The 15,670-nt window shown below is 34.5% G+C and overlaps 1 protein-coding gene across 2 annotated transcripts in view; it reads left to right on the top strand.

Moving 5' to 3' along the window:
• LOC118182387 (NAD kinase-like) overlaps nt 1-15,670 on the top strand; it is a 216,648-nt gene that overhangs the window by 14,539 nt on the left and 186,439 nt on the right. For both annotated transcript variants that reach the window (XM_035351739.2, XM_035351744.2), the window contains exon 2: nt 6,945-7,044. In XM_035351739.2, the coding sequence (XP_035207630.1) occupies nt 6,956-7,044 (89 nt within the window). In that variant the 5' untranslated portion in view covers nt 6,945-6,955. The remainder of the gene's footprint in view (nt 1-6,944; nt 7,045-15,670) is intronic.

Genomic DNA, 15,670 nt, shown 5'->3' with positions numbered 1-15,670 from the left:
TAAACGACCCGAAAATTAAATTTCTGTAAATATGTGCAACTTTATAGCTAACAACAACACGTTTTGTGTGTTAAATTTATTAATTAAATATCGTGTTCTTACCCTGCACACAATTCAATGCAACTGCAAAATCACAAAATGTTTAAAAACACTATATCTTTAGAACTTCCGGTAGCAGGAACTTCTGTCTCAGGCGAAGATAAAAGTGCTTATTCCGTACACTGTTGCCACTGCTCGTTTCCAAACCTTTGAGTTTTTAGTAAAAAATTCATTGAAGTTTTACAAAATATGAAATATAAAATTCGAAATTCAAAATTTGAGTGTCCAGGTGCAAATGTTGAGGGGGAAGAAATTACCGGCTAATCTTTGGAATATGGTAACAGGTAGTTTGGCAATATTTTGGTAAGGCGATAAAGGTTACTAGGTAGGACTTTAGCAATAATCTGAGAAGTACACAGTTCGAATCACAGATTATTTTGTCTCGGAGAAATGAGAGATCGTGAGACATGTCATGTGACTTTTCCGGAAAATTCCAGACGTGATTTTAGCTAATAAGCCCTTAGAAACAATTTCGATGCTAAAGTGCAGAATCGTCCACTGATTTGTTTGACTCTTTTTACAAGAGTAAGAAGAATTGGATTTTTGTCAATTTTCTTTGACTTTTTAAGTGAAAATAGGTCAATGTGTACATGGATAAAGTCAAGAGTGTCCGCAATGCCATTTTTGTGCAATTCTGGGATGTTTTTTTAAGTGAAAATAGGTCGACGTGTACATGGATACCGCGTATGTGCAATTCTTAAAAACGCGCGAAGCAGTGGGCGATTGTGCACTTTCTCCCAATTTCGCACCTAATCTTCGGCATGATTAAGCAGTTTTGTTCCATAAAAGTTCTAGCATAAGCGTAATTCGGCTAACAAATTGTTGAAAAAAAAATGTTGAGTTAAAAAAAAAGAAAAAAAAAAAAAAAAAAAAAACATGCCTTTACTTTGTGAAAACAAAATGGCGTCCAAAAAAAGAGGGGAAAAAAAAAAAAAAACTAGCAGGTTGCTGTAGCAGGGTTGGTCGCCAATTTTTCGCGAAAAAATCGCCAAGTTACCATAACCCGAAGATTCACCGAATTACTTTGTTCAAAATTGGATGGCTTTAGGTTCCGTCGTTTTTTCGCAGTTGCGAAGAGCATACATAGATACATACATACTTCATTATTTTATTTCTTTAAAAATTATACAGGGCGATAATATCTGGTGGTAATAATTTGAAAAGTGATTCTCCGTTTATAGTGGACGACGCAAAATCTCATTTCGAGAATAATAGCCCATTCTGGCTAACGCCATTTTTTGACTTAAGAAAAGAGACTACTCGAATTATGTCAGAACTTGCTGTTAGTTTGAATTCACCTATTTCTGCAAAAATGGCTTGTCGAGAGCTGTAAAAGAGCCGCTGATAGCCAACGTCCACGTTTTGTTGGAATCAGGAGAGCAGAATTTGGAAAGTACACAGTATAAAATATGCACTTTTCAGTGATGAGTTCAACTTAACTCACCTTCTTATTCCTAGGAGCATTTAGTATGTGGAGAACTTGTTCGAAGACACGCGGATCACTCATGCCCTGAATAAAGCATGGAATTAATTGGATTAGTAACGGTTTACATTGTGAAGTTCTGTTAGAACACCTATTTCTATTGAGGCCAATATCATTTTAAAGGATCATTGATAGAGCACATTCATCACTTATTGAGTACATTATTTATTACCTTGTGTTAACTCTATAGTGTCTTTCTATTTGGTAACATAAACTACAATAACTTTTACTAAGACTTATTACTGTGGTCTTTAAAATTACGACAGAAACTCAGGAAAAGGGTTAAAAGGCCGTTTATTTAACTCAGATAAAACATTAACAATAGGCACAGATCGCGTATACAGAACCAGCTAGCATTTATGGCTGAACTCAAAACGTACGAGAATTTAAACTAGATTAAGCTCATCAAAAGGTAGTCGAAAGGGCTACACAGACAAAATATGTGCAAGTTGGCTCAAAAACCTAGTCTACTGTCGAGAATAATTCGACGCTGCAGATAACTAGCTCTCAAGAGAATGAAGAAGCAAACGTGGTCTTCAGCAGGCGAAACACGCTCTGATACTACAATCTCAAACCTTCCCTTAAATACCACCTTTTTCTACCTCGTTTGAATACGCGCGAACTAGTAACATTCTGGCAGGAAAATGGAAAGCAAGAAAGACAGTAAAGACAACCAACATAAAATAACTATGTTAGTAAAACTAAATGCATACTCTAAAACCTTGTAATTTATTTCAGTCATCTCTTCCGTGTATCAGGATGAAAATGTAGTACATTTTGTTTTAAATGTTGGTGTATTTAGCTGGGACATTTTGTTTTCAACCACAGTGTTTTAAAGAACATGAAAGTGAAATAGAACATTTTTTTTTGTATCCTGTGAAAATTCGGTGTCCGCCGATAACATCGCGGAAAAAACATCGGGGACGAAAACGTAGCAGAGAAAACAACGCAAGGCGAAAACGTCGTGCTACAAAACATCGTGGGAGAAAACATCGCAAAGAGAAAACATCGCAGTTTTAAAACATCGTGATACAAAACATCGACGTCGAAAATATCGTGGTAAAAAATAAAGAATCTACAAATCATCGTATGACGATAACATTGCAGACATGCTTTTTTCAGGCTTTTAATAATTGTAAATGGATATTCTCCCATAATGATTTATGAGCGCAAGATGTAAAGAAGGATAATTTTTACTTTCACATTTTTTTTATTAACTCATAAATTTTTGCTGAAAAATTCAGAAGGAAACTTAAGCATAGAAAATTAAATGCAGCTTATAGATTATACTTTTCATGAAAAATTACCAGTAAAAACTTTATAAAAATGATTTATTAATGGCCTTTGTTAGTTATCTATGTCGGTTTAAAATTCTATTAAGTGCTATAAGTTGCATTAACTTTCTATGTTTAAATTTCCTTCTTATTTTCTCAGCAAAAATTTATTAGTTAATAAAAAATATGAAAGTAAATATTATCCTTGTTTCCAGAATTATCAGTGGCTTTGACGGTTGAGGGTGTCTTTCGTTTTTGACTAATATCAGAAACAACTCCACTGAAATCTATCTAAAATGTCTGCATTATATTAGGTTGAAGTTACATTATATTATTTTATCATTTATTTATCAATCTATACCACTCGGTAACTGTTACTAATCCACGAATTTTTTTTTATTTATCTTGCATGTAAACAATGAGTTCTCAGAATGCCACTATTCCACACTGCAATTTATTTTTCACATTTAATTAGTCCATAATTGCATTACATGTTGAGCAACGTAAGATTTATAATCGTATTTCTTATAAGTTTATTCTTCCACACTGCACAAGTGACCGTCAACCCTTAAGTCGCCAACAAGCAATGATTTTAAAGGTCACCTACAGTTCAGTTTTACTTTAATTAAACGTATCCAATTTATATATTTTGAAAGCATTTAATACACTGACTACCAATAAGTATTTGGACGCCTGTGATAGAAAAGGAAAACTAGCTTTATTCAAAATCAATAGTTGGTAGGACCTCTACGAGAGGTAATTACAGCGTGGACCCTCCGGGGCATACTTTCCACAAGTCTTTGTATGATAGCTAGTGGTATTTTCTTCCACTCGGCTTGGTGAAGACATAGAAGTTCATTCACCGATTTTGCACGGGTAGTGAACCCCTGAATTCGGCGATGCAACTCGTCCCAGAGGTTCTCGATAGGGTTCAGGTCTGGATTTTGGGCAGGCCAGTCCATTCGATGAACTCCATTGGCACCATACCAATAACGTCGAAACATGACAACTGGCATTGTCATCCTGAAAGTAACAGGGGTCCAACCCGTAAAACTGCCACAACGTAGGAAGCACATTGTCATCCAAAATAGTGCAGTAGGCATCGGAGTTGAGCTTACCATGAATGGGGATCAAAGGTCCCAGCCCATACCAGGAGAAACACCCCCAGACCATAATTCCACCTTCGCCGAACTTGACTGTTGGCACAATCCAATCAGGCAAGAGATGTTCTCCAGGTAGACGCCAGACCCTGACCCTGCCATCCGAATGGTCAAGGGTGAACCTTGATTCGTCACTCCAAGGAACCCGTTTCCACTGATCAACGGTCCAATTTCGATGTGCTTTGTACCACATTAACCGAGCAGCGCGGTTGGACTTTGGGATCAAAGGCTTATGGGCAGCAGCACGGCCATGAAAACCAAGCAGATGTGCTTCCTTACGGATGGTATTCATTGAAAGAATATTCCCGGATGCCTGTTGAAACTCCTCGCGGATGAGGGCTATCGGTTGGGTGCGATTCTTCCGAATTTCTCTGAACAGCACTCGTCGGTCTCTATCCCCCAGTTTCGTTGGTCTGCCCCCAGTTTCGTTGGCTGCCCAGTCTTTCGTCGGGGCACATTCCGACAATCACCCCTCACCTCCCACTTCTTAATCACATAGGCCACTGTCGATATTGGGTACTTCAGATCGCTAGGTATGTCCCTTAAGGATCGGCCACATTTGTGATACCCGATAATTATACCTTTCTCGAAATCAGAGAGCTCCGAACTGCGAGGCATCTTGCATGCGACTAAAGTCGATGCTATTTCCTACACGATATATACCGGCGGAGTCCGTGGCGTACCTTGGGACCGCAAATATCGTCATTTGCATAGGTGTCCAAATACTTATTGGTAGTCAATGTATACGGCATATCTAACAAATGGTTGTGAATCAGGTGTGTACGACGAGGTATTTACGTACTACCCGTCGTCCATTGGCGGGAATTTCGGCAACATTCGCGAATCGCCTATTCGTTACTGCAGAATTTTGAATTTGCATAATTGACGCTAAATCGCGTAACTTGGGTGGTCGAATAGTACGTACTTTATACGTACCAATAGTACGTAAGAACTTACTTTTCATTTAATTAAATATGTTTTAATATAGTGAGTGGGTCAGCCTATCAGCTGCCGAGCGGTAGAACCCCCTAACCACTAGTAGTTCCGTTCGGGGTTCGAGTACCGGCTAACGGGTTGGCTGCATGGGACGTTTTGTGCTTTTACCGCGTGTGACCTGAATACGAGCCAGTTACCCCTGAAGAGTCCTCCACGAGGCATCGCTCCCTTTCGGTGCAGTGCCAAATGATCAAACACACAATAAATAAAATAAAAAATATAGCGGGTCTTCAAATTTTGCAGTGCCTACCAGCGGCCACGTAAATAAGAACGCTGAAATTTGGTAATTGCACACGTATTTAAATCCTAGTGAACCAACCAGCTGCATAGAAGTATAGTGGTTCTCCTCGTGTGTAACATAAATAAGACCTAGTTTGCCTTAATAAGTCTTCCTCAGAGGAAGTCCCTCCTTAGGTAGACAGCCTTGATTGAATTTGCCGTAACTATGAGGGCTACCTACATACGGGTAAACGTACGAGATACATAATGAAGCCAGACAAACTTTGTTAACTCGGAAATCCATAAAACCACTTTGTCAATTTACGGAGATAATAAAACTAATGCTCTTTTCATGGCGCCCTGCGATACTGAGAAAAGTAAAAGTTATAAACGTTGAAGTTAAACCTTAAAAATGTATCAATGTTGAGGACATTTTATAGGTAAAATAAAAAGAAAATGATTCTTTCTTTATGATTTTGCTCATGAAAAATGATTTATTTCGTATTAAGATAAAAGTAACAATAATAATGAACTAAATTTTATCAATGTTTTCAGGACATTTTTAGATAAAAAAAAAAATCTTTCTTTATGATTTTACTCATGAAAAATGATGCAAATCGTATTATTTTAGATAAAAAATAACAATATCAATGTTGAGGACATTTTAAAATAAAAAGAAAATCATTCTTTATCATTTTACTTAAAAAAATGATTTTTTTCTTTTACTTTAGATAAAAATGACAGTAATAATAAACAAAGTAATATTAATGATCAAGACATTTTAAAATAAAAAGAAATGATTCCTTATCATTTTACTTTACGAAAAAATTATTTATTTCGTACTATCCTAGACAAATAAATAACAATAACAATAAACAAAATATTATCAATATTCAGGACATTTTAAAATAAAAGAAAATGATTCTTTATCAACTTACGAAAAATTGATTTATATCGTATTATTTTAGATAAAAATAACAACAATAATAAACGAAATAATATTAATGTTCAAGACATTTTGAAATAAAATGAAAATGATTCTTTCTGTATGATTTTACTCATGAAAAATGATTTCTTTTGTATTATTTTAGATAAAAAGAACAATAATAAACAAAATATTATCAATGATAAGGATATTTTAAAATAAAAAGAAAATGATTATTTATGATTTACTTTACGAAAAAATGATTTATTTCGTACTATTCTGGACAAATAAATAACAATAACAATAAACAAAATATTATCAATGTTCAGGACATTTTAAAATAAAAGAAAAGGATTCTTTATCAACTTACGAAAAAATGATTTATTTCGTATTATTTTAGATAAAAAGAACAATAATAAACAAAATATTATCAATGATCAGGACATTTTTAAAATAAAAAGAAAATGATTCTTTATGATTTACTTACGAAAAATGATTTATTACGTATTATTTTAGATAAAAATGACAATAATAATAAACAAAATGTTATTTATTGAATTATTTTACATTCTATGTTTTGCGGTCTGCGTGGTATTCGAAATAAGTTTCGAAAAATTTGATGCTCTGAACGGGGGTTGCATGGAACTCCATGGCTCTGACGAACTGAGATGAAGACTACAGTTCTAGGCTAATACCTCTATACGGAATCGTTTGGTTATATTTTTCGTTGAAAAATTCTGGCTAATTTTGGAAATCTTTACTGACCAAGTTCTCATTATTTCTTTCAGATTAAAGTGCGATGGACGAGAATAATCACACAAACAACGAGCCCACGGACATAAAACTTTCTCCCGCTTCCGTGTTCAAGGAAAAATTCAAGGCTTTCCGGTAAGTATGATAACTGCTTTCCATTTTTTAAAGGTCTTTTAAAGGTCGGATTCGAAAGAATGAAGGGACAGCTTCTAAGACTTGTTTGTATAGCTAAAAATATTATGGAAACGAGAGGCTCAGGGGATAGAAATAATTAAATATAATTCTCCAAGTATGTTGACTAACTGGAACCTCAACTCACAAGGATATTCGAAAAATTGAATTGTGTTTCTTTCACATCCATGCTTGATTCGCCCTGCAGGCAGAAAGACTTAGCGGGTGAAAAACAGCCCATCTATCTTCTTTGTTTGCCTATCTGTCTCATAATGGTGTTGTTATTTATCTGTAGACTTACTTCAAATTTAGAGCAATGTAAATGAGGGAATTTAATTTTTGGATTTGTTGAACAATGAACCCTGTCTCAGGTGGCCACATATGGAATCAAAATTTGTTCTATGCAAGTGGTCGCTGCCTCATAGAAATGATGCGCAATACCAACATTTATTTATATCCTCAGAAATATAGTTCATTTTAAGGAATGTGTATTTTATTTAAAAAAAAACATCATATAACTGAAATAAACAAAATACTTTTATTCCCCTAAAACAAAATATAAAACATTTAAAAAGCAGTCTAAAAATTACTTTTCGAACATAATGTAACATCTCGAAGAAGCGTGTACAAATAATTTTTTTAGCATAAAATATACAAAAAGAAACCTTGAAATGTACAAGAGGAATAATATCTGTTGTTGCCAATACACAAAGATAAATTTTACTACTAAGCAAAATTAAAATTAAAAAAATAATTTGTTTTAAAAACTAGTTTTTGTTTCTATCGATATTTTTTGGACTGTGAATTGCTATAAATCAACGGTCTTAAGACTGCAATCCACAGCATGTTGGGGTTCGATGAAATTCCTCTAAAGATTCAGCAAATGAAAGGGAAGACTGTAGTTTTTTTTAATATTATGCGGACTGCAAAATGAATGGTCTCTAAAATAAAAAAAAATAATCACATTAAAAAAAACCATCTAGTAATATTGTTATCTAGAATACATAGTTTGAAGCCGTTTATAGTGATAGGGGATATATACATATACAAATTCCAAAATTTAAAAAAGGGAGGCTTTCTATTAAAATTTTAAATAACAATTATAATAATAAAAATTAAAATATTAAAAACATAAAAATCTTAATATATAAATGTTTAATATATATTAAATACATATTGAGATATATATCAAGTATAGTTAAATAATAAAAAGTACTACGGTAGCATTGCGTGTCAAGTTATGGCCACGTGTATACATATTTATCACAGAAAAGACTCCAATTGTTCGATCTTTTCAACGGATCGCTTGCGTTGAAGGTTTGCTACAAACATTTCTAGAAATGGAAATAATTTCTATTTTCCCAAGATAAGAAATAGGCGAATTAATCATAATAATTACCTTTTATAGCAACTTAAAAATACAATTTTATGGGTTTGGTGATTCGAGAATATCTGAGGACCATTCATTCAAGCTCCTCTCCTTCATATACAATATAGAAATGTTATTTTCTTTGTTTTTTTGGATTAATTACCATTCACCTGAAAAACATGGCTCATGTACGTGTACATGCTCCGAATATATGCGTGTATTTTAGAAGGGGAAAATGTATAATACGTTTACTTAAGGGGACTCATACACCTTAAACCCCTCATGATCTTCGAATATGTGACTGTTGCAAGAATTGGGATATTTTATTTATTTTAAAAGCAATTATTTCCAATTTTTTACAGCTGACTACATAATATAGCTGCTTTGGAAACTAGTAACCAGAAAGTTTGTGTTGCCACAAATATTTTTGTAATTTAATCCTCTTTGTGACAAAATATTTCGCCATGTTTCCACCTTGCGCGCATGATATTTTAAAAATGGCTAATGGTACATACTTGAAATTGGATGGAATTCTTTATATGGGCACTACTTTCTAACTGAACTAACAATTTGACGAATATTTTAATATTGAAAAAATTTATGGACGAAAACGTTACAAATTTTGTTAATAAAATACATTTTACATACCCCACTCAAAATAAAATAAAAATTTAACATGAAATTTTTAGAATTTTAGGTTTACAGTAGTTTCCACATGTTATAAAAGCTACATATTAAATATGGAATTAAATTATGAAACAGAATGTTTTAAACTGTGCGCGCAAGTTGGAAACATGACGAAAAATGTTGTCACAAACGAATTAAATTATAAAAATATTTGTGGCAACACAAACTTTCTGATTACTATTTCAGAAAGCAGCTATATTCTGTAGTCAGCTGTAAAACGTTGGTATTAATTGCTTTTAAAATAAATTAGTTATCGCAATTCTTGCACCAGTCACCTATTCGAACATCTTATGGGTTTTAAGGTGTATGAGTGTCCTTAAACGGAAATATACGTTTATTTTCGAAACTATATTTTTTTCACCTGTAGTTCACGTCCCGGACTCTTAAGTCCAATTTTGCAACTATTTAGAAAACTAAAAGAAATACTGTAGAACATTCGGCGTTCGAAATGTTTCCTTCTCCGAGTGCGAGCGCTGCCTCGAACAAAGATGACGTTTTGAAACGTCCCCGTTGCGAAAGATGCCTCTGAGGAACGACCTGTTTTTTCGGTAAGACACGCTGGCCCGTTACATAAGTTTCAGAAACTGGTGACGCATGTTACAAAACTCATTCACTTCTCGATTATCGGCCGTTGGAGCGAAAAGAAAAACAACAATAATAACAACAACTCTTCCCTCAATTTTCTCGGAAATTTCATTACCTGTGCTGTGATTGAAGCCAGTTTCAAACTGTGGAATGCGACCACACTTTCTTTGGATAAACTGTCACAATTTCAAGGTAAGGCCTTAGTATTACGTTTGAAGCGGAACGAATCAGGGCCCCTAATTGCTTCTAAATTTAATTAAATGTGTAAGTTTCTAGTATTTTTGCAGTTTTCGTAACTCTGAAAACAATCAGTTTTCTGTCTTACGTTAGACTGAATAACCTATGAGGTATTTCCCCCGCCTTCTTAGCATGCCTTCGTGGTGTAATAGTCAGCACGCTCGGCGCATATTCGAGAGGTCCGAGTTTTAAGTACCGGCGAGGGCATCGCTCGTTTTTCATAACCCCTGCTTAAAAAAAATTCTGATGTCTCTATAGTGATGCTCGAATGAAAAAAGGTGGTACATGATGATCCTCCTCCACCACTGGCGACTGGGTTCCGTAATCTCCAGTCGCCCTTTAAAAGGGGAAGTATATAAGGTATTCCTCCCCGTCTTCGTGGTGTAATGATCAGCACACTAGGCTAGTATTCGAGAGGTCCAAGGTTCGAGGGCATTGCTCATTTTTCATGACTCCTGCTTCAATAAAATAAATTCTGATGTCTCTACAAATTAACGAATAAACTTAAAACACTTAAGGTTTATAAGGGTAGGCATACTTTCTTGGAAGAGTTTCTAAGGAAAATTGGGTCATATTTATGCTACACATAGGAAAAAAAAAAAAAAAAAAAAAACTGAAAAGATCAGAACCAGGTTCGATATGATTTAATAGGCAGTACAAGGAAGTCATCATTTGAGATAGAGAATCTCCTGTGCTCCCATGAATAACATTCATATACACTAGCTAGAACAGAGGCAGTTTTTGGTCCCAGTTCTGATGATGCCTTGATGTGCATGCAGAAAGGTGGTTCTAATATTATTCGATTAAATCTCTCCGCCATGCCATCTGAGTCTGTACGTAAATGCGTGATTTGAATATTTTCCATACCGAGAATTAAACATAATCCTTGGAATATGATAATTGTTCCTTGGTCGGAGTGAATGTGAAGAGATATTGCAAATCGAAAAAAAAAAAAAAAAAAAAAAAAAAAAATATTTTTCTACTAGAACGTCTATGATAGTTAAAGCTTCTTGATTACGGATGGCATAAGCTTTTAGCCATTTGTTTTAACTGCCTGTGACAACTAAGTTGTACTTGCTACCATTAGTTGTACGTGATCAAGGTCTTAGAAATACTCATGGTTATCTTTTCGAAGGGTGATTCTACACTGTGATCTTCATCGTGTACGTGTTTGCGCAGCTTTTCTACATCTGTTTCAGCCGTGCCCCGGAAGAAACGCCTACGAACTCGCTTTTACACCAAAATGCCCTCTACTACGGTTATCGTGAAGTTTTAACAGAACAATAGATTCGACATCTCGATAACATGATTTGACATTTGATAGTCTTTCTCATTTGTGGCAGAGAAAACCCATCTCACATATAAAGTGAATATCATGAAACCTAGTATCTTTTTGTCGTTGGATTGCAGGTGTCAGACAACATATCTTGTCAAATGGTTTTTCAGTTTGCTGTTTCCATTAATTCAATTATTGGTCTCAAATCTTTAATTTGAGCCTCTCTCAGTTCTTCGCTTTTATCAGAGCTCTGAATGTTATATATTCTGTGTTGATTTGTTTAGCCACTGGGACTTCAATCTCAGTTGGTTGCTTGGCTTTCGAACAGTCTCAGCACTATTCTGCAGAAGGTCTGTTTGAAAGTACAACAGCATTCCCATGCGAAGTTCTTTTTCGATATCGAATTTCCATTACGTATTCGTAATAACTCTGTATCCATCTAACTATTCGACCTCTGAGACTTGTGAAACGAAGTAGCAAACTTGATGAAGTATGTTCACTACGCATTACCGAAAAGACAATGAAGGAGTTGTTCTGTTGTCTTTGCGATCGCTAACAATTCTTTCATTGTAACGCAGTAATTTCTTTTGACACAATAATATTTTTCTGGTTCTGAAAGGTTTTTAGTAATGCAGGCAATTACTACATGTACTTGGCAGTCAATTCCTTTCGCAAGAACATCTTCAATCCCTCCATTGCTATCGTCTATATCTAGAATAAAGTTGTATTCAGATTGGGGATCAACTGATATAGGAGCTGATTCAAGGATCTTTCAGAACTTTAAATACCTTTTCAAACTCATCAGACCATGAAAACGTTTGTTTTTCTTCTGTTAGAAGATGTAAAGATTGTGAAGGCATAGAAAAACCTTTAACCAATCTCCGATCATAAGTGCAGAGACCTAGAATTCGGAGCTGATGGAAGTATTGACGGCGAAACAACTCATGAAACGCTTTTATTTTCTCAGGATATGTACGTACATCTTTAGCAGAGGTAATTCGAGCACTGGCAGTTCGATTCATGTTCGAAAAATATCGATGTTAGGCCTACTTGCATGGGAGTTTTCATGGTTTTCCCAACGTACAATATCACTATCAGCCAGTTTCCTTTAAAACGAGCTATCTGCATGACTGGTTTCGCGACTTTACCGATGTATAATATCAATATTAATAAATTTTTTTAAAAAAGTCCTTTCCCTTTAGGCTGGGAGATTTTTATGCTTTGCTTTAAAAATTAACGTAACATTCCTGTGATAAAATTACTCTTCTTTTATAAGGTATTTCTCTCGCCTTCTTAGCATGCCTTTGGGGTGTAGTAATCAGCACGCTCGACGCGTATTCGAGAGGTCCGTGGTTCGAGTCCCGTCGAGAGCATTGTCCATTTTTCATGACTTCTGCTTCCAAAAAATCTTAATGTCTCTACAGTGGCGCCCGAATTAAAAACGGTGGTGAATGATGATTCTCCACCACCAGGATTTAACAATTGAGTCCCCTAATCTCCAGTCGCCTTTTAAAAGGGGGAGTATATAAGGTATTTCTCCCATCTTCTTAGCATGCCTTCGTGCTGTAGTGGTCAGCACGCTCGACGCGTATCGAGAGGTTCGTGGTTCGAGCCCCGGCGAGGGCACTACTCATTTTTCATGACTCCTGCTTCTAAAAAATCCTAGTGTCTCTACACTCTATGTTAGGGAGACTCTTTCAATAACAAAACAAGAGTTCCCACTTATAAAGGTTTTCTGCCTGAGAAGTCTAATTCAGCAGTATGGAAGGTATGGACATTAATTATGTATAATAATGTCCATACCCTCGGTACTGTTGAATTAATCCATTAACGTGAGGGTATGGGCAAAGACAATAAATTTTCTTTTACTGTTACATTAAACAAAGGCAATAAAATGAAATTTATTACCTTTCAAAATTTCGGTCGATGTAACCATCTGACCACATGCAGTTACTAATACAGCATTCCTGCCAACAGTCTGTACTCATGTTACCTGTAGACGAAGATTTTGTAACATTTGAATCTTGCGATTGATTTGAGATTAAAAAACTCGACAAATATTGAAATAGGATTCAAAATCAAAAAAATTAATTTTTGTATTATTCAAATCTCTCAAATCTTGACTTCAAACATCATAAACGATTTGACTCGATTTGACTCAAATGCACTGTTTTAACACTTTTCAAATATACTATAGCGATTTTATCATAATTAATTGAATGAAAATGAATGAATGTCAAATTTCAAGAGTTTTCATTATCTACTTCATTACTTCATTTACTAATATTTATTTGAAAAAAAAAAGAAAAAAAAAAAAAAAAAAACTGCATTTTAAAATTTGTTTTCTTTAGATATTCAAACTACGTAGGTTTGAAATTTTGTTTTAACTCAAATACTGTTAACCAGAGAACAGGGGCTTCATTACCTAGCTGACATGATGTTTGCCTTACACGGATTAAAGCCCCTGCCTCCAGAAGCTATTTATTATAACTAAGCAGAATAAGTTTACAGTGGCATACAAGGCCTTCAAGAACCCAAGAACATAAGTAATATAGTCATTAATAGACCCTAAAGAAAGCATGTTACAAGTAGTACCTATAGCATTCAAACAATAAACCGAGTATACTTTCATAATTTGTACTGAAAATAAGAAATACTTTCAAAACTGAGCCCAACTAATTTAAATAAAAAATATGGTACAAACAAACAAACAAAATATAATACATCCATTACTGTATTATACACAATTAATTTCAATTAGGTTCACAATTTCAAGAAGAACGATTCAATTTAGAAAAAATGCATAAAGATAAACTAAGACAATAATAAACTGCCAAATAAAATTTTTTCATATGAATTCAGAATTAAGAACCAATAACTTTGTTAACTGAACAATATTATCATAAAATACACTGAACCTGAGATTTTATTACAATACAAAACATAAATTTGGTTTTAAAAACAATAACTGAAATACTGAAATCTTTGGTTAAATAAAGTTTTGATTATTTTTTTTTTCTTTTTAGTATTACTGTTATGTGAAGGATTTGAGAAGTTCTCATTTCCACCTCTAGTCATATCCATCAGTCAGCCAATAAAATCTGTCAGCGCACAGGCGTTACCGTGTACTACAATATGTATAACATCTACGGATGTTACACGCATTGTACTTATACTAAATGTGGCATAACATCTACCTATGCCATACCTCCTAGAAAAGTATCTGAAATTTTAATTTATTGTAAAAGTAACACTATATTAAAAGTGTAGCTTTTTCACCAAATCTCTCGAATCTCAAAGCACGGATTTTTTAAAATAAATTTGTTATATAATCCTTACAAAATATACAAGTTGTATAACTGGCTGATTTCTGAGTCTTTAAATATTTATTAATAGTCCTTTGGATTTTAATAAGCTTTCTTGGTACTTACGTACTATCCCGGCGACCATAAAACTGTCGCCAAGCAGCGCGATTTATCTTCAGTTATGGATACGCGTGACATAATAGGACACTCATAACATCTACGCTTACATCTAATGTAACCTCGATTGGTTTTCGATAAGCCACATCTGTTTTTATGAACAAGGACATAAATAAACTATTGTACTTTTTCAAAGCATTTTGAAAGAAATGATTAAAATTTGAGACCTTCCTTCTACAGAACAGAAAGCAAAACACTTTCAAAGTTATGGAATCCTACCATAAAAAAAAAAAAAAAAAAAAAAAAAAAAAAAACAATGTGTACTAATGGACGCGGCATGGCCAGCGGAATGTGGCCGACCCCCCAATAATAATAATAATAATAATAATAATAATAATAATAATAATAATAATAATAAGATTGTAATAATTACCTGTGGCAGAAATGTACTAAAACCGTTCAAAACAATGCTTCCAAAAACCTGGAGGACTTAACAAAATAGCAGAAATGGACGAAAGCCTATTCACGAAACCCAAAAACGAATTGGCTGTAATATTGACTGTTTATTAATTAAAGATGTGTCAGTTCCTTCAGACTTCCGCAGGCGGTATCTCTGTCAACTTTCATGTTTCGATGGTAGACCGGGTAATACGCAAGTACTGCTTTCTCTCAATAAATATTTCTGAAAAACTTCTGCCACTAGTGGTCGAGCGACATAACCTTGGTAGTTCGACGTGGATCACAAACCCGGTGAATGGACTGGCTGCTGGAAAGATTTTATGTTTTCCCATATGGGGTAATATAAATGCAAGCCATTTTATCTTAAAAAGCCCTTCACGAAGGCATTCTTCCCTTAGGAAGATAGCGTTCGAATGTTTTGCCGTAATTTAAATAATCCGAATCTTTGAAAACTTTTTAATATGTTCTAATGCATACATTTCTCTATCTGTTTCTCTGTCCAGGCGCACGAGCTAGCTATTTGGGCTTTTTTCGTGGCTTTAGCTATGTGTAATG

The sequence above is a fragment of the Stegodyphus dumicola genome, chromosome 5 (genome assembly GCF_044657685.1).
Source record: "Stegodyphus dumicola isolate Sdum_Otavi_A_Nest chromosome 5, ASM4465768v1".
In the NCBI taxonomy this organism is placed as follows: Eukaryota; Metazoa; Arthropoda; class Arachnida; order Araneae; family Eresidae; genus Stegodyphus; species Stegodyphus dumicola.
Note: the sequence above shows the minus strand (reverse complement) of the source record. Positions and strands in the feature narration are given on the sequence as shown.